The 26,850-nt window shown below is 35.1% G+C and overlaps 3 protein-coding genes across 19 annotated transcripts; 1 reads left to right on the forward strand and 2 right to left on the reverse strand.

The window, feature by feature from the left end:
- Positions 817-10,766, reverse strand: LOC109710302 (E3 ubiquitin-protein ligase RGLG5-like). Of its 17 annotated transcripts, XR_002216330.1 has the most exons (8): positions 10,092-10,766; positions 8,687-9,049; positions 8,502-8,600; positions 7,996-8,362; positions 7,767-7,888; positions 7,503-7,684; positions 1,500-1,925; positions 817-958 (listed from the first exon to the last, which is right to left on the reverse strand). XR_002216330.1 is itself a non-coding variant. In XM_020232810.1 (3 exons), the coding sequence occupies exons 1-3, from the start codon at positions 8,230-8,232 to the stop codon at positions 7,533-7,535; spliced, it is 522 nt and encodes a 173-aa protein (XP_020088399.1). In that variant the 5' UTR covers positions 8,233-8,495; the 3' UTR covers positions 7,332-7,532. The 17 variants fall into 17 exon arrangements, 1 of the variants encoding a protein (XP_020088399.1); XR_002216343.1 differs by lacking the exons at positions 817-958; positions 1,500-1,925 and having other exon boundaries at positions 7,407-7,684; positions 7,985-8,095; positions 8,172-8,362; positions 10,092-10,765; XR_002216344.1 differs by lacking the exons at positions 817-958; positions 1,500-1,925 and having other exon boundaries at positions 7,407-7,684; positions 7,985-8,095; positions 8,262-8,362; positions 10,092-10,763.
- Positions 12,327-17,038, reverse strand: LOC109710301. The gene is made up of 9 exons (XM_020232809.1): positions 16,928-17,038; positions 16,162-16,240; positions 15,700-16,024; positions 15,483-15,591; positions 14,988-15,132; positions 14,764-14,880; positions 14,437-14,634; positions 14,294-14,365; positions 12,327-12,666 (listed from the first exon to the last, which is right to left on the reverse strand). The coding sequence occupies exons 5-9, from the start codon at positions 15,012-15,014 to the stop codon at positions 12,550-12,552; spliced, it is 531 nt and encodes a 176-aa protein (XP_020088398.1). The 5' UTR covers positions 15,015-15,132; positions 15,483-15,591; positions 15,700-16,024; positions 16,162-16,240; positions 16,928-17,038; the 3' UTR covers positions 12,327-12,549.
- LOC109710128 (receptor kinase-like protein Xa21) lies at positions 22,117-26,042 on the forward strand. Its single transcript, XM_020232574.1, has 2 exons — positions 22,117-25,076; positions 25,548-26,042. The coding sequence occupies exons 1-2, from the start codon at positions 22,154-22,156 to the stop codon at positions 25,901-25,903; spliced, it is 3,279 nt and encodes a 1,092-aa protein (XP_020088163.1). The 5' UTR covers positions 22,117-22,153; the 3' UTR covers positions 25,904-26,042.

The following is a 26,850-nucleotide window of genomic DNA, read 5'->3' on the forward strand; positions in this document are numbered from 1 at the left end:
GGGCGATCAGTAAGTATCAGTTAATTCAAACACCATATCATAGTATTAAGCTTATTACAAGTTATGTACTGCATTGTCTTCAAAATTAATAAAGAGTTGAATAGCAGTCATATCATCTCCAACAAATAATGTGAAGCTCAATGAAAAAAAGAGTACATTACGTGACCCGGCCGAAACATAGATTGAGAGTCTAGTCACCAATTACAATCAATTTGGAGATTAAGCACCAAACTGAAACTTTGTGTTTAGTTGGTAACCAATCGCATAATCTCCTCTTCAGATAGCATTCAATTTTTCGCAGAAAAGCAACTGAAGGGATCCATTTTCCAACCCGAGGCCTTCAAATGGAAAGCCCTAAACATCCTCGTGCCGGACCGCCTATCGGACATCCGATCGCAAACCTCAGAAACGACCTCCCATCCCCTCTTCTTCCCCTCCTTTAGCCTCCTCCTCAGCCGATAAAATATCGAGTTGAAAAGTTCAGCTTGTGTACGACTCATTTATTAACGAGCGAAAAACGAGTTGGCTCATGAACCTCAGGTCAAATTGTCAATCCTACTATCGGATAAAAAGTTGGAGATAAATTAGAAAACTAAAATCTTAGTCTAATAACTGAAATTCACAAAAAAAAATTCTACTCGTTCGGTTCGTTTATTTAACGAGCGGTCGGTCTTGAGTTTATTTTGAGTTGAACACGAACAAGCTCGCGAATAACAAGCTGGATTTCCGGCCCTAATCTCTTCTCTCTCTCTCTCTTTCCCCCCATCTTTCTCTCTCATGTATAAGGAAACATGCATGCGGGTAGTAAGATGATCATGATCCAAGCACTTGTAATCTCTTGTTTAATTTGGTAGAATTTGGTTTACAATGATGTAATTAATTAACAACACAGCTGAGTGGTGTTCACAGTAGAAAAGAGCAGCAGCAACAGCAACATCTCAGCACCAGCCATTCCAAACTGCAATTATAGACAAACAATAATATCATTTCTAATTCTTATTTCAATATTTCCGCACAAACATGCATAACTAAATTCTTTGTATAACGTATTGTATAGTAGGGTTTGTGCATATAACAAGTTACCACCAACTTAGGGTTATATACATTATACGAAATATTTTAATATTTACCTGAAGTTCCGCAGATAAAGGGTGCGTTAATGAGGACAAAAACGAAATAACAAAGTGAGATGCATGGCAACGGTGATATCTTTATGAAGTAACTTATTAGTGCGAACTTCATCTGAGCTGACCACACGCCGCATAGGTTTACAAATATATACAATCAAACTAAGTTCTAATAGTGACATACAGAATCTGACAAATTTACTTTTTTTTTTTCCTGCATAACTTGATTTTGTCAGTAACTCCAACTTGCACCATGCATGGTGATCAAAATCTTAATCAAATGTAAAATGCTGATTCATGCACACACATGATAAAATTTCATCAAAACATAAATCAGAATTTCTAAACATGAGAAAGAATACACAATCTCACCGTCTGCAGAAACCCCACCATCTTCTTGGTGGAAAAGATTGCTGCACAAGTGTGTCCAGTGAAAAAGCCGAGGGCTCATCGCGTAAGAGCAGCGAGGCCTCTGGCGACAACCAATCAGGAGGCGAGAAAGGCGGCGACGGCGATGGGGACGGCGTGAACGGGTACTTGCGGTTGCCCGGACCGACGCTGACGGGCAGAGACGACGGCGGCGTGGGAGGAGACGAGGAAGGGGAAGCAGTACTATTGGACCTCATTGGATCCAATTATATATTACATGGATTATGAAACATAGAGAAGGAGAAAAATTTTGAACAAAGTTGTTCTCAAGTTTATTATTGTGGGGTGTCTCTTTTTCACTTCAATGCTTGCATGCATGTAGGTTAACCTAACGGTCGGTTAGAATGATCAGTGTGGTTTTGCATGTGCCTGTAACAAACATTCAAAATCTTTTTACTCCACCAACTTTGCTATATAGCATGCAGTAAAAAATTAAATGCAATGTAAAATACAAAATCCAGGTGAAACGAGATTCGCTAATCAAGAAAAATAATTTTACTTTTTAACTAGGTGCGGTCCACAGCACGACATAATGTGCAAAGTTGTGACATTCCCATATTGGATGAAAAAAGATCGTGTGCGAATATCTACGGACTAAGCACTGCAGCTAGTACTAATAACTTGGGCTTTAGTATTTCAAAAATCTAATATTTTTTTTTTTTTTGAGAAAAGGCAGCGTGCTACTGCTTCATTCATTTGGAAAATGAACTTGGCTACAAGGTGAGCCAGCCGAGGCCTCGGAAGGAAAAGGAAAAAGGAAGACACACTAAACTAAAAAAGAAAAGAAAAAAAAGGAAAGATAGATAACGGAAACATCAACTCAAAATACGGGCCGAAACTACGCCAAAAGTCTTTGAGGGTTCTAATCTTAGCCAACAGGTACTCCAGCAGGCGTTTTGTCTTCTCGAAGATTCTTCTGTTCCTTTCCAACCAGAGGATCCACCAAGTAGCGGTAATAATCGCTAACTCTCTACCCCCTGTGCTCCTTCGATGCTACCGCTTCCCTCCCATATCCCTTTGATAGATGCACAGTTACGTACGAAACGTTTGTTTGGTAAAAGTCTCTCCGGCAGAGCTTTGACACCGTCACATTCTGCGAACAGGTGATCCACCATCTCCAGTTCCTCCAAACAGTATACACATCTGTCATTCCCGCTCCAGTCCCTTTTCTGAATATTGTCCGCCGTTAGTACTTTATTTTTCAATATTAACCACGCAAAAATCTTGACTTTAAGAGGAGTTTGTATCTTTCATAGCCGCTGGCTGAATCGTTATGCCTCAAGTTCGCAAATTAAGTTATTGCTTATATCATTGGTAGTGAGACCAATTAAAGGGGTAAGCTACTGTTCTTTAGTTCTTCACAATGATTTCCGAGGAAGAAACTCGAAAATCGGGACTTAATTCGGACCTCCTAACGCCCGACTACCGCAGGACGTGCTGGTAAGTGCATCAATCCAAACAGTTGTCCATATACCAATAGAAGACTCGGCTGCTACCACAGCTCCTAAGGACGTGCGATAGGAGTAACCCATTACCTTTGTGAAGAAATGATCAAAAGGACTGTAATTGCGAGAGAATTGGGAGTAGCTGGGCCATCCTCAACTTGAACCAGAGACCTCCCCCGTGAATTAAATCATCGCACCTACGACATTCGACACGCGAAATTTCTTTTCCGTTGGTTGATACGACCTCCTATCTGCACTGGACTAATGATTTCCAATCCCGAAAAGTCACATCTTTTTTTTTTTGAGAGAATAGTACAATAATAATATTTTTCTAATAACCATGATAGAATTAGGGGTAGAACTAGGCCGGGCTTGGGTCGGATAATATTATGCCCAAGCCCGGCCCAAAATAAAATATTGGGCTTCGGGTCGGGCTTTTTTCTAATTTCTTTTGAAAATTAAGGTTCGGCCCAAGCCCAAACACAAACCCAATACCCAATACACATCGGGCTTTGTAAAGGCCCATTTTACTCATATATACATAAAAATTTTTATTTGTATAAAATTAAAATAAAATACATATTTTTGCTGGGTTTGATCACATCAAAGAAAATTAATATATAACATCAAAGATAATGCTATTAATATCCACCAATATTTATTCATCAATGAAATAAGACCAAACAAAGAAAATTAGTAAACTAAAACTAAGATTTAGACAAATAGAAGATGTGCTTCAGCAATCCTCACTCCTACTCCGATATTGGCAATCATACAAAGTAAATAATATGATAGAAATCTATTACTATATACTAAAGTAGAACCCTTTATAAACCCTATGTAAGAAACTGACACGTGGCTTTCTATATGCTTGCCACGTGTCAAGCTTAAATATAAATATAGATTTTCTAAATTATATATCTATTCAATTTACTATTCTATGAGATATTGCGAAATTCACGGATATTACGTTGCGAAAAAATTGACGAGTGCGGATATTACGTGTGAGAAGAAAAAATTACATTTTTAAATTCAAATGGTAGGTGAATTAATGAGATATTGAGAAAATGAGATATTGCAAAATTCACGGATATTGGCAGGTGCGGATATTACTATATTTACTATATACTAAAGTAGAACCCTTTATGAATCCTATGTGAGAAACTGACACGTGGCTTTCTATATGCTTGCCACGTGTCAAGCTCAAATATAAATATAGATTTTCTAAATTACATATCTATTCTATTTACTATTCTATGAGATATTGCGAAATTCACGGATATTACGTTGTGAAAGAATTGGCGGATGCGGATATTACGCTTGAGAAGGAAAAACTATATTCTTAAATTCAAATGGTAGGTGGATTAATGAGATATTGAGAAAATGAGATATTACAAAATTCACGGATATTGGCAGGTGCAGATATTACTATATACTAAAGTAGAATTTTTTATGAACCCTTTGTGAGAAGCTGACACGTGGCTTTCTATATGCTTGCCACAAGTCAAGGTCAAATACAATTATAGATTTTCTAAATCTATCTATTACTATATACTAAAGTAGACCTCTTTATGAACCCTATGTGAGAAACTGACACGTGGCTTTCTATATGTTTGCCACGTGTCAAGCTCAAATACAAATATAGATTTTCTAGGATATTACAATATACTAAAGTAGGACCCTTTATGAACCCTGTGTGAGAAGCTGACACGTGGCTTTCTATATGCTTGCCACGTGTCAAGGTCAAATACAAATATAGATTTTCTAAATCTATCATTACTATATACTAAAATAGACTCCTTTATGAACCCTATGTGAGAAGCTGACACGTGGCTTTCTATATACTTGCTATGTGTCAAGCTCAAATACAAATATAAATTTTTTAAATATGACTAGATTGACAGTTATATCCAAAACAAATTATATTGTAGATAACTTTATAATAAGTAGGCAACACAGTTTTTTTTCTTTATATTTTCTTGAAGGCCAACATCTATATATTTTTGAGTCTTAAAAGTTTGTATGTCTCTCATATGTATGTGCTTACTCTAATTTGTGTCAAATATAAAAGTTTAGTTGATCTTAGTATATGCTTAAATATTAATGTCATTTATAATTTTTCATATCAATTTTAGTTATCATTTTGTTTTGCACATCAATATGTAATGCAAATTATTTTGCACACCAATTCATAGATAATAGAGCATGGTTGAATTTTGCTTTTTACTTGAGTATTTACTTTGGTCCATAATTTTTTTTCTCTTGCTTTTGTACTTTAATACAATATACTAAAGTAGGACCCTTTATGAACCCTGTGTGAGAAGCTGACACGTGGCTTTCTATATGCTTGCCACGTGTCAAGGTCAAATACAAATATAGATTTTCTAAATCTATCTATTACTATATACATAAAGTAGACCCCTTTGTGAACCCTATGTGAGAAGTTGACACGTGACTTTCTATATGCTTGCCACGTGTCAAGGTCAAATACAAATATAGATTTTCTATTACTATATACTAAAGTAGAACTCTTTATGAACCCTGTGTGAGAAGCTGACACGTGGCTTTCTATATGCTTGCCACATGTCAAGGTCAAATATAAATATAGATTTTCTAAATCTATCATTACTATATACTAAAATAGACTCCTTTATGAACCCTATGTGAGAAGCTGACACGTGGCTTTCTATATACTTGCTATGTGTCAAGCTCAAATACAAATATAAATTTTTTAAATATGACTAGATTGACAGTTATATCCAAAACAAATTATATTGTAGATAACTTTATAATAAGTAGGCAACACAGTTTTTTTTCTTTATATTTTCTTGAAGGCCAACATCTATATATTTTTGAGTCTTAAAAGTTTGTATGTCTCTCATATGTATATGCTTACTCTAATTTGTGTCAAATATAAAAGTTTAGTTGATCTTAGTATATGCTTAAATATTAATGTCATTTATAATTTTTCATATCAATTTTAGTTATCATTTTGTTTTGCACATCAATATGTAATGCAAATTATTTTGCACACCAATTCATAGATAATAGAGCATGGTTGAATTTTGCTTTTTACTTGAGTATTTACTTTGGTCCATAATTTTTTTTCTCTTGCTTTTGTACTTTAATATGTACTAGAATTAAGATTTATTGTATATTTCTTTATTTGTTAAAAAAATATAATATTAATTAAAATATTTTTTTATCATCATATAATAAATTTTATTATTTTATATTATTATATTATTCATGTATCGCACGGGTCAAATACTAGTTTCTTTAAAATAAATGTCAAAGGTTGATTCCAAGTCAATAGCAGGAAATTTCTTTAAAATAAATGTCATTTGGAATTTCTCGTAGTTCCCTTGTACTGCCGGGAAAAGACTGGACTAAGTAAAAGCCACGCGCACATCACTATTATAAGATCTAAGGGCAGGAGGGGACTTTTTTTTTATAAAATAATTTTTTAAAATTTTATAATTTGTAAAATAATTCTGCCAAATTTATATTTGGCAAATTAACCCTTTAGATTATTTTCAAGAAGCGCCCCGCATTCTCTAATTTCTTTTAAAGGCTTTCTCCCTTTTTTTCTTTGTCTTTCATTTTTTTTAAACGCGGTAAATCATTCGCCGCATTTATTAAAATTATGCGTGAATTATATAGAAAATAGAAAAAAATAAAATTATTAGGATTATATGTGAATTATTAAAATTTTTATTTGATTATTAGGATTGTATAAATAAATTATTAGAATTTTCAGACTGTTAAGATTATATGAAATTATATAGATAGATTTTTAGAATTTTCAGACTGTAAAGATTATATGAAATTATATGAATTGTATGGATAAATGAGGTTGTTAGGATTATATGTGAATCATTAGAATTTTTATTTGATTATTAGGATTGTATGGATAAATTATTAAAATTTTTATAAAATTATATGGATAGATTCTTAGGATTTTCAGACTGTAAAGATTATATGAAATCGTATGGATAGATTATTAAATTTTCAGATTGTTAAGATTAAATATGATTTGTTAAAATTTTTAATGTAGTTGTTAGAATTATATATGTAATATAGAAAGAAATAGTAAATAAGCGAAAGACGGTGAATGATTCACCAACTTTGTGAAAAATTAGGAAGGTGGTGAATGATTCACAATCTTCATAAAAAATATCCACCCCCACGCATACTTGACCAAAGGAGGATTAGTTTTACAAATATAATTTTGATAAGATTATTTTGCAAATTTTAAAATTCTACTAGAGAGTTGTTTTATAAAAAAAGTTTGCAGGAGGAAACTGGTGCCCCGGCCCAGAATCATCTCTTATGAAAAGTAATAATTAATAATAAAAATAAAAGATGAATCATGAATCCAAGGAAACAAGAGGAGACCCATTACTAAATACTCACTAACCGCTCCTGTGTATATAGTGTATACCCATCTAAAAAGCACATAATGAGGCACCAAGTCAGATATGAATTTATACATACATACCTGCGTTCATCTACATCTACTAGTGAACTCTCAGGCGGAGGCTTTTTTTTTTTTGTTTTTTTTGAACTCCTTGTTCATGGCTGTTTGGATATGTAAATTTTTTGAATTTAAACACCCAGAACCCTGCCACTTAATTGGTGGAGGTAGACAAATTAAACCTTTCTTGCATTCCCCTTCGTTTACTGCAATAAATCAAGAGATTAATTAATTAACCTTACCCGCCAAATTAGTTCTTCGAGAAAATGGTATGTTAATGAAAATTACAAAATTCATTCCCAAGAAGTTGGAGATCCATTGCTGGTTTATACTGCGATGGGATTTCCATCAGCGCTGCGAGAGCAAACTGTGCATCCTTTCTGCTCTCGGGGATTAACTCGACATGATCTCTGTGAAATTAACAAACTATATTGTACCAATGCAAATAGCCATGATCTTTTTAGTACGCCATAATAGTATAGTATCTTATTTTGTTCAGTTGAAACCTGAAAATTACCCAATGCACGACACGGTAGATGTTGCCGTCAAATTGCTTCATCGTTGTCTCCCATGGCCCATCACCAACTCCAACCGGCACAATTGATAACAGGTAGTCACTGCAACATAAAATAAGTAGAGATATTACGTTAGTTAATAACCCAACAGAGTTACACAAACAAAGACCAACTTCACCTTCCCCTTTGCAGGACGGTTCAACTTTTGAAGGGTATATGCAAACATATGCCTTTTCCATGAGTCATTGTTCTAACAATTATTGTTTACCTAGCCTTGACGATGGCATTTACAGCGCCAAGCTCTTGTGAACTTATCTGGCCACGATCAATGTCAACACTGCGTACTACGTAAGAAATTTTTCGCTAGGACTGTATCAGCAATGAACAACAATTCTTTAGTCAATACATGCAGACCGCTATGATATAAAAAGTACAAACTGAAACAAGTATACCAGGATATTATAATGCATCTTATAAACAGAAAAGGAGGATAATTTCAAGGACAAACCTGCCCATCTGCTATTATAAGAAGAACACGGTATTGGCCAGCACTATTGTCGACAATGCTGATGGACCAGCTCAATAATTGGTGCAAAACAAGTTGGTCCTATCAGTGCAGATTAAACAACTTGTACACAATGAATGATAAGGATCTTAATATTAGAAAGAAACAATAGAAAGAAATGTACCGACCGGCGAGCGGAAGATGTGGTACTATTTCTCTATATCGTAGTAGTGGGTCTTCAAATCCATTGCATGGTCGATTGTCTGGATAAAAGCTAAACATCTCCTGATCATGGGTGGATGCTGCAGTATAGGGTGAGAACTTCATAACCTATACCAGGGTGAGAACTTCATAACCTATACCGCAATTAGCCTTGCCGACTAATGTGTAAGATAAGCTGACATTAAAGATCTCCAGATCCAAAACAAGGAATGAGGTTATCAGCATCAAACTTTGCAAGAGTCCTTACTATGATAGAAATATCTTGCTTGTATGGGGGTTTGGGGCATGTCCCATGGCATGCAAACTCCGATGGATGAAAGAAGATTTACCTGTTGACAATCGGCATTAACCATACATGCTTTTTTCTTTTTTGAAATTTAGTATGCGATCAGCATACATATTTGAGTTATTCAAAAGCTAATTGAATGCCATCTAGTAGAGTTTCCTTTGTTTAGTGACATTGAGTTCTTCCTATTCTTTTTATTTATTCCTTGATATATGAGGATTTAAGAACAATTTGCAACGATCAATGGAAAACGAAACCATTATATTGGCATAAAAATATGAAAATAAAGGTATTAGAAGACAGAAAGATGTTGTCAACTTCAGATAAATATGGAGCCAATAATTAGGAAACAGACCGAAATACATTTTAGAATGTAAAAGCAGAAAAATAAGAAAACTAGTGTATGCTTGAATGTCACATTAATTTCAGCATGGTAATTCTAGCATAAATGTGTTCTGTGTGATAATAACAATCAGAGTATGTTAAATCACAGAAAAGAAAATAATTATCCCCTAAACTGAGAAGCACTTCAGCACTAAAGTTCATATCTACAAAATTTGGGGAACCAAGAAGAAAAAAATTATTTAAAGAGATGCTTCCACTTTGCCTGAGGTTCCACATGTTCCTAAAGCTGATTAAGATGATGAATAGACAAATTACACAGTTCAGAAGAAACAAAACTGTCTATTTGTTGCTATTTGTAAAATCAATCAAAATTTGAATGTGTCGTTTATCTTTACAGGTTTAGTTAGTATATTCATGCAATTCTCGCAACTATAACTTTATTAAAGTAATTGATTAGTTTAAATTTTGAAGTCAAAATACTACAGAGAAACTCAAATAAAAAAATTTTTGAAAAATTGTATACTGAAATAAAAATTTTGAAAGATTGGATAGCCCAATCAAAATAGTATGTTTTTATCCAAAAAAATAAATCAATGCATCTACCTAAATTGCTTGAATCTGCACAGATGCTACAAAACAAGAAAGGTCACCAGCGATGCAAGAAAAAGATGGATCAAAAATACAAATTTGTGCATTATAAGCAGGAAGAAAAGAAAAAGAGAAATTGGAGTACCAAGTACCAACGCAATCAATCGCCGCAGGATCTCCTCCTTCGCACGAGTCCAATGGTGGCTTCGTCTGCGCTTGATCTCCAAAACCAACTTTTTCTTTTTTTATTTTATTTAATTATTTACTATAATTATAATTGAAGGGATTTTAATCTTTATAGTGCACCCTTTATCTTTTACACCCCAACGAGTGTAAACATACATCGTAGGGACACCGTGAAGTGTGCGGCCCACGTGCCAATCAAAGGAATTACATAAAGGTTGGTGAGCTTTTAAAGTACATCTATCTAATTACAGAATTAGATGTACAATCAAAGGAATTACATACAGGTTGGTGAGCTTTTAAAGTACATCTATCTAATTAAAGAATTAGATGTACACACTCGCCCGCTGCCGTTCATTCACATGTTTAAGGTAAGTAGGTGAAGGGGTGATATTTTGCGAGAGATCTTTAAAGTGCATACAAAACAATACTTATTTCTAATTTAAAAGCATTACTTATCTTTAATTTAAATATAATCAATTAGGATGATTCTAAGATTCATAAACATTATTCTATTCTTAAAGTCAACTAGAAAGGTATTGGTGGGCCCAATAAGGATTGGGCTTCCTTTTTAATGTCACACACCATGAACAATCCTTTGAGGTCCATATATATATATATATATATATATATATAACTAGGCTACTATACTATCGATAGCACGGAGCGCTCCGTGCTACCAAGTTGTTTTCGATGATGCGGCTTCCAAATCGACGATCAGCTCCGTTGGACTTGATCTTGCTCTAAATAGTGAAAAGAATTTTCTATATTATAGTCTATAATATAATAGACTATCGTTAGACTTGATCTACACTATTGAAAGTATTTGAAAACTAAATTTCAGATTTTTTCGACATCATTTGACTAGTAATCAAAAGATCTCAAAATTGACAATTTTAATGGCCGATGTGGTGTGTTTGTGAGTTTAATGGTGTGAAACAATCCAAATGCGATAAAAATTTTATAGAAAATTCTTTTCACTATTTAGAGTAAGATTAGTATATTTGATCTTGAATTTAAATCTTAAACTCATCATTTTTCATGAGATTTTTACTTTCAGCCGTTCAATTTTAGACTACTTATTTGATAGGTAAATGATATTGAAAAATTATGAAATTTAGTTTCTAAATACTTTCAATAGTGTAGATCAAGTCTAACGGAGCCGATCGTCGATTTGGAAGCCGCATCATCGAAAACAACTTGGTAGCACGGAGAGCTCCGTGCTACCGATAGCATAGTAGCCGGACTATATATATATATATATATATATATATAACAATTATGACAAGATTTACCATGCAACCCATGATAATTGGATGCAATTATGTAAATATTTGAAACAAGATACCATGAAATAGTAGAGAATAAAGATAAGACAGTTGAATTCAAGGTGCTAATATATTGAGACAAATTTATTAAATTCAGTAAAACATAAATTACATTTCAGCAAGACTTATTAAATTCAAGGTACTAATGCATTGAGATAAATTTCCTAATATATATAAGATATTTGAATGTATTTTTCAGAATGCAGATAACTAAAGATATTTCATCAAAATCCCATAAAATAGTAGAAAATAAACATTTATTATTATGTAGAAAACAAATGTTAGTAGAAAACATGCCTGAGTTAGTAGAAACTTCAACTAGATTACACCCACATTATTTTTTGGCAATATCACGTAAGCTGACCAAATCAATGAGCATATGAAGTCACTTTGATAGCAACAAACGAAGCATTGCAAAAGAATATGATTATACGAACCTCAGAGTGTATGTCCTTTCAATACATATTTCTTTATCATCCTCCGTGTTTATCCCTATCAAAACAAAAAACAAGAAGATAAAGAAAAGAACAAGACAATGAATAATAATATAATCTAGGAAACTTTGAGGCAAGGAGAGCATAACTGTTCAACAAAACGAACGCCTCACAGTTCTGAATTGATCTTGCTAAACCAGAAAACACTTTCAAAAACAATTTGCTATATTAGCACTAACCAAGAAATGAAAACTACCTGAAGGGAAATAAATATGGCTGAATCAGCACTGTAGGTCTGGAACGATTATCCAATCTATATCTCATAGCTCAATCTCCACAGAAGATGGTGGTGCAGTGCATAGATGTTTACACACAGATGTGCATTGGATGCAGACAATAATTAACACCGATAAAATGAATTGAAAGTTTAGAAAGCAAAGGCTTGGAAAGTCGTATTTTGAATAATTTAAAATTCAGCTTAATTCAATACATTTTTACCAGAAAATCAGCAAACTCTGTTTTATAAGCAGTTAAATATATAGAAACAAGAACAGCAGTAGAAATCCTAGGAAAGCAAATAGATATGGCATCCACCAACCAGCAGTAACTCATGTAGTATTTATTACATATATTCAAAATACTGCAATTCTCTGAGGAAAACAATTCTAGGTGAAAGTTGAGATTTGCATCCCAATAAGGAAGCTAATGAGAAAGATCAAAATGATCATCCCAGCAGCCAGTTCGTCAGATGAGTTTGATCCCTCCTGGTATTCCATTTCCATCTGGGTACATAAGAAGAACATAAATGTTCATGAGATTACAATCATTAGATATAGAATAAACTTTAAAAAAGGGCATTGCAGTATTCTCTTAGAATTTGGGCGTTGTCGTATTCTCATTAGGATTCAGGTTTAAATCGAGTTTTAATCTAAACACGACCCTTAACCCAAAGCCAAGCCCAAATTCTAAGAAATTTTAGTCGTCTGTAAATAGAGATCCAATCTAAACACAATCCGAACCATTAGTATAGATCAAAATCTAATCCAGATTCAAATTTTAAAGGGCCTAACAGAGAGATCCTTACAGACACAAATAGCAATCTCAATGCACTGAAGTGACGTGAACGAAAACACGGAGCCTGATGAGAAAATTCCCTATCCCATACAACCTTTCTTTTTGAGATTTACTCTTAATATATACCCTACAGCCTAAAAAAAAGGATAAAAAAAAGTGCAGAAAGAAAGAAGAAAAAAGAGAGATAAAGAGGGTAGATACACATAACAGGAGAATTACTGAGCAGTCACAAATTTCTTGTTGCAGCAGAAAATGAATACCTCAACAATCAACATCTTCAATATAGGGATTATATGGATTCACATATGATCTGACAAAATTACCACTGTCTATGTTTAATGTCTTGGCATTCTGGTCAAGTATGTCCCACATGTTACATGTTCTTATATTTTCTCGACCATAAACCCAAATATCAGATTCAATAATCCAAAGTCATAGTAGCCAGGACCGCTTTAAGGGCTTGTTTGGTTCATCCATTTTGGGTATGGAATGGGAATCGATTTGATCAAATCCGGTTAATTTTGTTTGGTTCGCATGAATCGGTTTGGGATTCCTATTCCGGACTGGAATGGGAATGGCCCATTAGCCTTCAACTTGATTCCGGTCTTCTAGCCCGGATTGAGATTTCATTCCGAAAGCCCACTAAGTTCTCGAAGCCCATGTGACCATCTCACCCTCCTTCTCTTCACCCCTTTCTCATAAAAATAAAAAAATAAAAAAAAAAAACCTATCCTCTCTCAAAACCCTATCCCTAACCCACATCAATAAAAATTTTTAAAAATAAATTTGATATTTTTTTTGGAAAACTTATTAGAGAATAGTATTATATTTTTCATAAATTTTAAATAATATAAATTTATATTTGAGAGTAAAATTAGTATTATATTATTCTATAATTTTTTTAGTTTATACGAACCAAACAATGAAATGTGAATAACTCATTCCAATTCCCAATCCACAAATAAACCAAACGTCTTGGGGGAATAGGCCATTCCAATTACCATTTCAATTCATTCCCATTCCATTATCCATTCCAATTCCACCCTTGAACCTAACAAGCCCTAAAATTGAATCACTTCCAATTCTTCCATTGAACCAACAGTTAATCTAAGACAGATATTCAAGTGGCCCAATTATAGTGGTTAGGATCCTCAATAGCCTAGACCAAAGGTAAAGAAATTTATATTTTTATCCTTTAAGAGAAGATGAGAAAAAACAAAAAACAAATTTGCAGCCAATCAAGCTACATAAAATTGTTGAGATTTTGTGTCTTCATGATATGGATAATAATATGAATAAATCTGAATAGAGTTAGTAGGTTAACAACTCGCTTACTGGGCTAATTATATCCTTGGGCTCCGATAGAATTAATTGTGATGTCAAACAAGTAGCTGACAACTCCATACCCTGAATTAAACATTATATATTCATTAGTCAACTTTGCAACTTAGATAATAAAAGAGGAAAGTATCACTTACCCTGCTATTGGCCGATTTGATGTCCAATGCAGCAATCTTTCTCTTCAAGTTTTTTATTTCATTTTCAAGATTAGCAATTTTCCTTTGCATCCTTTCAATTTCGGCCTTGTTATCCTTTTCACACTGTTTTATTTCACTACCAAGATTAGCATTTTTTGTTTGCATCCTTTCTATTTCGGCCTTGTTGTCCTTTTCATACTGTTAAAAGAAAGTTGGGTGTTGAAATGTCATGGTCATTTGAATTGGTTTTTTGAAAGAGAAACTTTACAATCAACTGAATTGCCTTTTTTTTTTTTGTGCTGGAAGAAAAAATTTACAGTAAAGTACCTTGGAAGTTCTTGATAGGAGATCATTGACATTCCTTGTTAGATCATCGACCTTCCTCTCAAGAACTGAGTTCCTCTTACGAATAGTTTCAATATCAGCTTTACAATCATCAGTGAACTAGAACAATGCATCATACTTTGTATTAGGAACAGGAAAAAAAAAAAGAATATAGATCTCAGTAAAGCCACAAATCATAAGGAAATATTGCCTTCCCTTAATGTTACCTGCAGATACTTTGTCTCTGCAGCCATCAGCCTGTAAACGAGGTTCTACTTGAGAAGAGGAACTTAGACGTACATACCGTCTAATACCGAACATTTTCTCTAGCTTCCATCTTGACTGTTGATTTCCCATGATCGTTGATTTAAACTATAATCAAATAAACGTTTCAAATACTGATTGAGACAATACAAAAACTATAGATTCTCAAGTAACTTATACTTCTCTGATGCACTCACAACAACTTATATAGCGAATAGAAGACAACAAAACTCAGTTTCGTCATCCTAAAGTTAAACCATGCGGCTATCACCCTAAAGATAACAGAAAATTAACATATAAGACCATGTACAATTTTTTTTCCAACTAAATCTTAACAGAATAATCGCTCCCCGTGGCAAACGATGCGAACTCCTAAGAAAATTAACATATAAGACCCATCTGCAACTTTATATCAGCTAAATCTTAACAGAAGAACACTAGAGTCATGGATTCGGTACCTCTGGCGAAAGTTCGGCAACTCTTAAAGAAACTCCTTGTAAGGGGGCTTGAGCTAAAAGAATGAAATATTCTCTTTCATGTGGACGTTTAAAGGGAACCTTGGAGCTTCTGTAGAGACCAAGGAGAGAACTTTATAAGGGCAAAGTCAGAAAGATAAATAAAACAAAAAAGAAGTTCTAGGCAAAAAAGAATAAATGGAAGCAAACCTAGTCAAACCTCAGAAAAGGCACCCAAATGCAAAGAAACTACTAGATATACTCAATCCACCAAGTCATCTGAGGATTAAGGAGACTCGCCAGGAACTTTTGTATTAGACCTCCGATAAACTGGTAAACCAAGTCTACTTAGTAATTTCTCCAAAGATGCTCATTGCAATGAAAGAAAAGTTGAATTGGGGTGAGGAGAGAGAGAGCTTATTTCCTTGCCCCATTGAGCTATTGCAATTGTAATCATGTAGTATTTAGGGATTAGGCTTCATGGCTTCTTGTGGGGACCATCATTTTTATTTGCTAGTAAACTTCCTTGTGGTCATCAACCTATACTGGATTGGCATAAGACGAGAGTGATAGAATAATACAATACCATATCTAGATTGTTAATTGCAACTTCCTTTGATAGTGATGGAGGATTTTCTTTTTCTAAAAAGTAATAGAATCGTGAGATTCCAGTGCAACCTACCTTGTTTTTTCTAAGTGTGTTGAGAAGCAAAGAACAATCCATGAAGTTAATTTGTTGGAATGCAGCATAAGAATATGAACTGTAGCAGAGAGATGGAATATTCTGTATCAGTATCAACACGGACATGCAATTAAGGCCAAGGCAGCAATCATAAAGGAGTTTAAGCTAAAATAATAGGGTAAATCCTAAGAACTTCATATCTAGCTGCAATCAATAAAATGTAATATTCAACAAGGATAAAGAATTTGTTTTAACAATCAAAGATGATTGGAATAGCAGCGCAGAACAAGTGACTTCTATTATTCATACCTGCTAATCCTAACTCAAGATTCGAAACAGCTCTAACCAGAGCAATCTCTTCATACTCTATGAGAATCCCATTAGGACCTTTGGACTACAGCATAAATACATAGTATGCAGCAATCCCTATCGAAGAGCCTTTTTCTACTCTGAACTTCTTTCTAAGTTTCTTCAACCACATTAGTATATATATCCTATCGAAGAATATACTGAGGCCTTTTTCTACTCTGAACTTCTTTCTAAGTTTCTTCAACCACATTAGTATATATATCCTATGGAAGAAGATACTAAAGAAGCCATCACGGTGTTGCATATAAATATCACAAAGGGCCAAGAGCCGAAGCAATGAGACAGATAACAATCAGCAACAATGATCTAAATGTTAGATCTATATTGGCATGTAAAATGCAATAAAATCAAATACATACCAATCCGCAGGATCATAATCAGAATTAAAATAACTTACAGAGCACCATAAAGAAGAAATTTTTTATCAATCTACGGAAGCGAGAAGTTTGGCTGTAATACGAACGTCATTATCTGAACCTCGGATAATCTGGGTAATTCTTTACCACAATGCATGTAAAAAGGTAGCAAGATCAGTACCCTTTATTTAAATAGATGAAAAAAGGATAAAACATATCATATCAAGCGATCCTATAACATTAAGAATTTATCTTTATTTATGATAAATTCAGATTTGAATATTATTCATTGGGACACCTTTATGGAAATCTTAACACTAAAACCAATCAGGTCTCAGGCATAAAATCAAGAATTTGTAGGAAGCACATTCACGTTATTGATGGGTGCAAAATCTACTCAGTGACTGGTTCGCGTGAAAGATTGTTTTATACTGAATTAAGGTATCTTTTCGACAAACACAAACAATCATATATTTGCCGCGTTTCGTGGCCTCATCTCACACTAAGCGATCAAGTAGTCGATCCCAATAAACAGAGCAAAATGAAATAACTGCAACCCTAGCGCATAAAGAATCGCTCCATTGAGATCCAGATAATCCCCTCAAGCGAAATAGATTGAAATAATGCAATATACAATTCTTACCGGCGGCATCTGGCGATCGAGAACTGGGAGAAGCAATGCGTGAGGTTTCCTCGAACTCTCCATCGCCCTTCGTCCAAACCCTACCACCATAGCAAGATCTCCTCCTCTCTCTCTCTCTCTCTCTACGGAGAGACAAAAGAGGGAGAGGCGATGGGAGAGGTTTCTTGATCCATCGCCAAAACCCTATCTCTCTCTCCCCCCCTCTCCCTCTCGATTTCTCTCTAGATAGAGAAAGAAGCGAGGAGAGAGATCCATCATCGTCAGGCGAGGAGAGATCCATCATCGTCCTCCTCCCATGGCGTAAACCCTCCCTCTCCCTCTCTAAGATATGAGAAAGAAGCGAGCGAGAAATTCCATCATCATCAAGGCGAAGAAAGATCCATCATCCGTCCTCCCTCGACAGCCACGTGTCACAGCGGATACTGACTCGTCCCATGGCGGTAAACCTCTCTCTGCCTCCCCCCTTCCTCCCCACCCCCTCTTCCTCTCTTCTCTCGTTTTAAAGTGTACGGAGGACCTTGGGCTCCCGCTCATGATTACTTATAGGCAAGCGATCCGACCGTTGGAGTATGGATTGGCGCAACGCATCTTCAAAACGTATCCGCGTATTTCATACGCACGTATCATCTGGACCGCACGTGATGCGTCCATATTCACAGTGATTTTTAAGAGAAGCGATCTGACCGTTAAGCATATGGCTTATCCGGACCGTCCAATGTGCTTCCAGATTACATGCTTTTAAATATATATATATATATATATATATATAATCGGAGCGTGTTTCCTATTTAGCATGGGCCAACGGGCCTAGGCCTAGGCCTCTGCTTGTAACATTTACTTTATATTTGGACTAGGCCTAATTAAAGCCCACTTCAAACTGGGCCCATGTTGACACACAATGTGATTGCATAAACATTGCTATCTCATGTTAAATTTAATCGTGTTTTTCTTTGTTAAGTTTAATGTAAATTATTATATAATGATCATCACTTGCCTGGTGATTTACGTCATGGTGCAGTACTAACATCTAGATGAATAATTTTTATGAATGAACACTTCAAAAGAGGTTTTTTTTTTATAGCAAAAAAAATAATAATAAATAGTTGTTAATGTAACACCATTGTAGGTGGGATTCACCTAGTTAAGTTTGAATATTATTAATAATATTTAAACTTTTTTACTATCGATTTTTTAGCCGTTAAATCTATATTTTGATCACTTTTATTCTTTAGATCATACTATTTAATTAACCATCAATTCAATTCTAAGAGGATCGTTATCATTCTAATTCTATAATTTTTCATCTAAGAATTAAAAATTTTATAGCAAAAAATATTAGGTACTATCAATAGCATTCCAGCCTAATTCAGGTTTGATATGCTACTTCCGTGTAATAAAGATTTAGCTACTTGTTACATCAATAGAGTATTACGTGGTTCTTTAGAGTCAAATTTCATATTTAAAGGATCTGACACTTTGACCAAATTAGTTCACCTTTTTCTTCATATTTAGGTTGTGTCCCATCAATGATTGAGATGAAAAATACCATATCCTGCATCAAAATAATCAAAAAAGGCAGCAAACTATCACATTCTTAATTATCAGCAGCATGGATCAAAAACTTTGACTTTATCAAAAAATTTTTATAGAAACTCTAGTTAGATCAAAAAAAACATTTAGGGCCTGTTTGGATGTACAGTAAAAAATTTTCACGAAATTTATAAACTGTAGTTTTGATCCAAATGAAATTTGAGAATTAAAAATTAAAATTATAAATTAGAAATTTTAAAATTTGAAATTTATTATTTGTAAAATAAATTTAAAATTTGATATTCGAAAATTAAAATTTGAATTTATAAAATTAGAAAATATAAAATTTAAAAGTTGACATTTATATTTTGAAATTATAAAATTTAATTTTTGATATTTAAAATTTAAATTTCAAATTTTAAATTTGAAATTAAATTTTGAATATAAATTAAATTATAAAATTTAAATTTTATGTTGAAATTTAAAAGTTAGAACTTGATGCATTTTTGCCCAAGAATTGTAGAGGTATCCAAACGGAGCTTTATTAAAAATAGTTTTCGATGCTTATTGAAACAGTTCTACTTAAATAATACAGTATTTTGATAAGATTTAAGAGTCTTTGCGATATCGATTTGTCACTTATCGATCGAATTCGACCCCCAACCTAAGGGGCACGTATGCAAGGGTACAACAACTTTGAGTTAAAGATAGTTCCCATTTTCCAAGTGAAGTGGCTTTCATCAGTTGATTTTCCTGTCATTTTCTCAAAATGGTTTTAAAACGACAAAATAATCCAAAGAATGATTAATTCGAATAAAAGTAGAGCCATTAGATTCATGCACTATATTATTCCATTAAAAAAAAAAAAAAAACAACAACAACAACAATGGAAACAATCCAAAATGTGTCGTTGACGAGCGAGAGAGAGTGGGAATGACCCGTATCTACATCGAACAAACTTGCTAATTTTTTTTAAATTTAAAACTTTTGTTTTAAAATTTTTAAATTTGGGTGGGGAACAATAAAAAGTAAGCAAACTCTAACCCCACCGAGACTCATTTAATGATCCCGTATCTATCATGGAGAGATATTTTCTTGGTCGTGACAGTGGACTTCATCATCGAACGCGAATATTTTATTCATCTTCCAATCACGACCCTCCTGTAATTGCGAATCTAATCCTTCTCTTAAACTTTGTTAATAACATGGCTTAGATCATGTAGCTGAGGATGGAGAACAATAGTCCTTAATATTATAAACTACAATATTTTAAATTAAAAAGAGAAAAATTTAATAATATTGGCCATGCATGTCCAAAAAATTTCAAAGGTTCATAATATGTGATAAATTTTTTTTAATATATATATATATATATATATATATATATATATATATATATATATATANTATATTATATATTAACAAAATATTTAGTTCCATATTAAGATATATTAAATAGTATTATTATATATAATTAATTAATTATATATATATCTATGAGTAAATATAAAGTACATATTATTATATATTAGAATACTATTTAATATATCTTAATATGGAACTAAATATACTTTAACCTGTAAACAAGGGCTTTTTTTTGCATTTAGCCCCCTCTTAATTTTTTTTTTTAACAATAGTCCCACGAAATTTATAGTTATAAAACTGGTCCTATTCTCACCATGCAAGCGTCATATAAGCGCCACGTTAGCGACTGTGAAGGATTAAGTTGAACACAGTGAATCATTCACCGTGTTTGGGCATTCTGAACAGTAACCAACCTCGTAATACAAAAGAACTACAATAGCTCCGCAGTACATTTTAGCTTAAATATAGTAAATAATTCACTGTGTCTAAACACGGTGAATGATTCACCGTGTTCAACTTATACCAGTCAGCCGCTGATGTGGCGCTTGCGTGGCGGAAATAAGGCCAATTTTATAATTATAAATTTTGTAGAATTATTTTAAAAAAAAATTATGGGGAGGCTAAATGTATAAAAAAGCCCTATAAACCATTAAGCTGGCTCCAATAATTCGTTCTATTTCATGGACTAGTCTCCTCGTTTACTCCGGTCGCCTCTACTAAGTCAATCCACTAATTTCCACAAATTTCTTTATCACGATCAATTAGATGGTTGTATATCCACTAATTGTCCGCCAATTTTCACAAATTCCTTTGTCACAATAAATTAGATGGTTATATTGAAACAGCGATACACACGAATAAACTGTTAATAGATACTTTTAATTTCCCACTTTGTTTATGTTTTATAATGTGCGAATGTGCAGCTATAACTAGATGGCACTGTAAGAAAATTTTAATATAAGAATTTTAATATAAGAATGCTTTTTAAACGATATTTGAAAAAACGTTTCCAAGCATTCTACAGTACAACAAATATCGACATTTCAAAAAACGTCATCATATGAACTCCCTGTTATATCAAACTAATTTATTAGATTATAAATTTTCTTATTATTTTTAACTTTTCGACGCTTTAAATGTCAGGATTTCAAAAATTTCTTAAAGGTTCTAATACTTTAAAGTGTCAGAATATATTTCACCGACGCTTATGCTAAGCGTCGGTATATACTTGACGACTCTTCATTTGGCTATATTTTAATCAATGCTTTTAAATATCACGCTGAACTATTTTAGGACGATTTTAAATACCGTTAAATATAATAAAAAAAACAACCTCAAATGGTATGTTTTTTACAGTGCTGTCTTAACTATCCACTAATTCGTTTATTTTTTTTTATAGTGCATAAATATACAACTACAAATAAAAGTAGATACTTTTAGCTTATCTAGTTAACTAAAATATAAAATAACTAGATTTTGAATTTAGGATCTCGAATATCAATTATTAAGCTTTTCGCCAATGACCGTTAGTGACATTTTGGAGAAGTATTGCTGTACTAGGTACACAAGTTTTTTCACACGGTGTATTACTTCCTTACGGCAACTACAGACTTTTTGACTAAAGCGTGGAAGTTAGTTTGTCATCAATCCAGTTGCCAAGATTAAATACCAACGAAGAGCTACTGCAGGATTGCTATAGCTTTAGCTTTCTCTTGTCTTAGTTCGTAGAATGGAAGGCTTTTTCAATGCACTATTTTTTCTCATCATTCTACTACATGTGATCTTCACCGCCCAGTGCACTGCCGCCGCCACCGCCGGGATCAAACAAGCTGCACCCGACCGCGCCGCCCTCCTCTCCTTCAAGTCCCTCGTCGACAACGCTCCGTTCGGAGCGCTCTCCTCCTGGAACAACGGCTCTCTCCACCACTGCAGGTGGCGCGGTGTCTCCTGCGGCCGCCGCCATCCCGACCGGGTCACGGCCCTCGACCTCAAGGCTCTCCGCCTGGCCGGTTTCGTATCGCCCGCCGTAGCCAACCTCACATTCCTGCAGAGGATCGACCTGTCCGACAACAAGCTACATGGAAGCATCCCAGAGGAGCTAGGAAGCCTACGCCGGCTGCGATATCTCAACCTGAGTGTGAATTCTCTTGGCGGAACGATCCCGTCTTCGCTCGGCAATTGCTCTAATCTTCGACTACTCAACTTGAGAGGTAATAATCTCAACGGCGAGATCCCGCCAACTCTATCGCGTCTTTCCGGTCTTAGAGATCTTTTCCTGAGTCAAAACATGTTACAAGGGACGATCCCAGATTCAATTGGGAATCTTTCTTGTCTGCTCTCTCTTTCTTTAGATAACAATAACTTGTCAGGAGCCATGCCTCCATCCTTCGGTAGCCTTCGCTCCTTGAAGATACTTGAAATCCAAGAGAATAGTCTCACAGGAACCATTCCGTCGACTCTTACGAACCTCTCCTCTCTGAACATGGTTGCACTACGAGGAAACAACCTTCATGGTGAAATTCCTCACTTTGCAGAACTTCCATTCCTCTCTCGACTGGACTGCGCTATTAATTATCTCTCTGGATCGATCCCAATCTCGCTCGGACAACTTTCATCTCTCGAAATTCTGAGTCTCAGGATGAACCACTTAACAGGGGAAGTACCGTCATCCCTTTACAATCTATCATCCCTGAGGGCCTTAGAGTTCTCTTATAACCAACTCGAGGGAACTCTACCCTCCGATATCGGAAATGCTCTTCCGAACCTTCAATACCTTTATGTATATTATAATCAGCTCGGGGGGCGAATTCCAGCATCCTTGTCCAATGCTTCTGAGCTCATACACCTTGAGCTATCGTTCAATGCATTCCACGGCACGATACCGCCAAGCCTTGGAGCCTTGCAGAGTCTTTTGTTGCTTGAACTGGCAGGCAATCGTCTCGAAGCTAGGAAGCCTAGTGATTGGAGCTTCATTACAGCACTGACCAACTGCACCGGTCTCCAAGTTTTGGGTTTAGGATACAATCTACTTCAAGGCATGATGCCCAAATCACTAGTCAATCTTTCCATTAGTCTTAATATTTTGCTACTCAATAGCAACCAAATATCAGGAATTATACCTATTGAGATTGAGAAGCTCATCAATCTAACTAGTCTTGACGTGAGTGGTAACGACCTTCAAGGCACCGTTCCTGTAGAAATCAGTCATCTTAGGCAACTACAGTTCTTAGGTCTGTCAAATAACATGCTTTCAGGTGAAATTCCTCCTAGTTTGGGCAACCTAACACGAATGGACCAGCTCTATCTCGGCAGCAACGAATTTGAAGGAGCCATTCCGCCGACACTAAGCAACATGTTAGTGCTAGAGTCGTTAGATCTATCACATAATAGGCTAAGCGGTAGCATTCCTAAAGAAGTTTTGACCCTTTCGTCGCTCACATACATCCTTGACTTGTCGCATAATTTACTGAACGGTTCATTACCGTTGGAAGTGGGCAACTTGATAAGTATCTGGGGGCTTAATCTCTCAAATAATAGGCTCTCTGGTGAGATTCCAGACACCATCGGCAAATGCGCCATCTTGGAAATTCTTCATTTAGAGAATAACTTATTTCAAGGGTCCATTCCTGCCTCCATTGGCAATTTAAGAGGGCTTGAGGAGCTTGATCTCTCAAAAAACTTCTTCTCGGGCCAAATACCGGCATTCCTTGATGAGCTCCCGGATCTACACTACTTGAATCTCTCCTTCAACAGTTTTGAGGGTCAAGTGCCGATGAAAGGGGTCTTTAAGAATGCGAGCGAAGTCTCGCTTATTGGAAATAGTAAACTCTGCGGCGGAATTCCAGAATTACACTTGCCGAAATGCACTTCAGATGCCTTCGCAACAAAACATCACTCTGATTATAAACTCAGAGTAATACTCATTCCTATATGTGGAGCAATTTTGTGTTTGATCATAATCATGTGCTTGCTTGGGATACATCACTTGATTAAAAACTCACAGAGAAAGCCGCTGTCGAGGTTTTCCTTAAGAAATAGACACACGAAAGTATCTTACGATGAGCTCTTGAGGGCTACAAATGGGTTCTCCTCAGATAATCTGATCGGCGCGGGAAGTTTTGGGTCTGTTTATAAAGCCGCCATGAACTATGAAAACGCCGACATCGTTGCGGTGAAAGTGTTTAACCTTCAACAGCATGGGGCTTTCAGAAGTTTTATGTCTGAATGTGAGGCCCTGAGAAGCATTCGACACCGAAATCTTGTCAAAATTCTTACATCGTGCTCTAGTTTGGATCACCGCGGTAACGATTTCAAGGCCTTGGTTTTTGAGTACATGCCTAATGGAAGCTTAGAAGAGTGGCTACATCCAAATGCACGCGAGAATAGGCCTTTCAGAAGCCTAAGCCTAATCCAGAGGTTGAACATAGCTGTCGACGTAGCCTCAGCATTAGAGTATCTTCATCACGAAGGGTCCGTGCCGATTGTTCACTGTGATCTTAAGCCCAGCAACGTCCTTCTCGGGAATGATATGACGGCGCACGTGGGCGATTTCGGGTTAGCAAAGTTTCTACAGCAACCGCTTGACGAATCATCAGAGCGTTCATCTACCAGCACTGTGGGAATCAAAGGATCTATTGGTTATGTTCCTCCAGGTGAGGAATATGCAATAAAATGCTAACTTTTTTCATGCTTTACGGCATTTTAGAATAAAATGCAACACATTTTTATCTGATTCCTAACTATACTATGTCTAATATTTTTTGCTGCTCAGCAAAAAACAAGCGAATAGCATAACTTTAATAAATAAAATGATAAATTGAGTGTACGAATTAGTAGAAAAGGGGAAAAAAATATTGTAGGAAACAAAAAGGATACTACAAATTAGCCACAAAAACCGACATACTAGAGTTAGAATCAGCTGCTTGATGCTTACTACTAAACACGCAAGAGCATAAACTTTATTTATACATATGTAATGCTGTTTTAGAGTCAATTTATAAACTAAAAGATCAAATGCAGTTTTTGTAACTATGGCTTGGAAACAGTGGGAACCAAATCCAAATCCAAATGAATTCACCTGACAATCTTGTATTGTCCGTTTCCATTTAACATATGTTGTGCAGAGTATGGAATGGGCTGTAAACCATCTAGGCTCGGCGATGTGTACAGCTACGGAATTCTTCTGCTGGAGATGTTCACTGGAATGAGCCCCCTCGACGACAAGTTCAAAGACGGACTGAGCCTTCGTGGATATGTTCATGCTGCTGCTGCTTCTCCTGAACATCTTATGGACATCATAGACAGAAACCTGCACTCAGCTGATAATGATATGGCTTATCGAGAAGAGTGTGTGCGAGATTGCTTAGTTTTGGTGTTTGACTGCGGTGTCTCGTGCTCGAATGAATCACCACACGAACGATGCGACATGACAGAAGTCTCAAAGGTGCTGAGTGCAGCAAGAGAGAGGCTTCTTAGCTAAAAGCAGTTTTGCTCCCTGTGCTACTGTTCTCACTAGAGGCAAATGAATGTATGTTTGAACATCCTCTGCTTTTCCTTATTTGCATTAAAAAAAATAAACCTTGTGTAATATAAATGCCTAGTCCTTATGGTTTTGATCACTCCTTTCTAAAATGAATGCAACCAAAAGGAGATAAGCACTTCAAAATTTGCATCTGTATACATTAATAGCTTCAAATTCCTAATTTCTGGCTCAAGTTTATAAATGAAGCCTAATATAATATTATAACCCATCATCTCCTAATATGCGTTGAATACACTTTTCAACAGAGAGCTCCAAACTATCTACAAGGGTGTATATACAAATTTTGGATTTCTCTCTCTCTCTTGATTGATAGGTAACTTGTTGAAATCCTTATTCTCGCTGCTATTTTTCTTAGACAGCATTGTTCTATATATCCTCTTTAAGTTATTTCTTTCCGATGATAGGATACCTTTCCGATGATAGGATATCTGGATCGACAATCTGCACTGATAAATATAATTTTGGGTATTGGAAGTGAATCTGATTTTTAAAGATTATTTTATGGTTCATCAGGCGGCTGCAGAATGAACTTTAACAGCATTATGAAAATAAATCATAGGATTCATCAATTTAAGATCAAAGGTATGAACCTAGCTTAAATTATTTTCAAACAAAAATTCAAGCAATGTAGACTAAAGTTGTCGATTTTGAGATGCTTCAATCAGTACACAATGTCAGGAAATAATAGAATTTAGTTCCCAGAGAGTTTAATTTTAACGAAATCCCAATTCAATAAACTGAAATAACCCAAACAAAATAAATAAAGTTTAGAAGGTGCCTATCGAAAAAGAAAAATGAATTTGAAGGCCCTTTTTTAAAATGGCCTGTAGTTGCAGCGACTCCATGCATGTTTACCTAAAATTAGCACAAACTACTAAAAGATC

This window comes from Ananas comosus, linkage group 5, assembly GCF_001540865.1.
Source record: "Ananas comosus cultivar F153 linkage group 5, ASM154086v1, whole genome shotgun sequence".
Taxonomy (NCBI): Eukaryota; Viridiplantae; Streptophyta; class Magnoliopsida; order Poales; family Bromeliaceae; genus Ananas; species Ananas comosus.

Bases quoted from the DNA above. Each gene is read 5' to 3' on its own strand.
- LOC109710302 (XM_020232810.1), bottom strand. From the start codon at position 8,232: ATGGAAAAGGCATATGTTTGCATATACCCTTCAAAAGTTGAACCGTCC. The intron at 7,889-7,984 runs GTTTCAACTGAA...TTAATTTCACAG, and splicing joins GTGCATTGGGTAATTTTCAG to AGATCATGTCGAGTTAATCC. The intron at 7,685-7,766 runs GTAATTTTCATT...GATTTATTGCAG, and splicing joins ACTTCTTGGGAATGAATTTT to TAAACGAAGGGGAATGCAAG.
- LOC109710301 (XM_020232809.1), bottom strand. From the start codon at position 15,014: ATGGCTGCAGAGACAAAGTATCTGCAG. The intron at 14,366-14,436 runs GTAAGTGATACT...TGTTTAATTCAG, and splicing joins TCAAATCGGCCAATAGCAGG to GGTATGGAGTTGTCAGCTAC. The intron at 12,667-14,293 runs GTAAGCGAGTTG...TTATGTACCCAG, and splicing joins CCAAGGATATAATTAGCCCA to ATGGAAATGGAATACCAGGA.
- LOC109710128 (XM_020232574.1), top strand. From the start codon at position 22,154: ATGGAAGGCTTTTTCAATGCACTATTTTTTCTCATCATTCTACTACAT. The intron at 25,077-25,547 runs GTGAGGAATATG...TATGTTGTGCAG, and splicing joins TATTGGTTATGTTCCTCCAG to AGTATGGAATGGGCTGTAAA.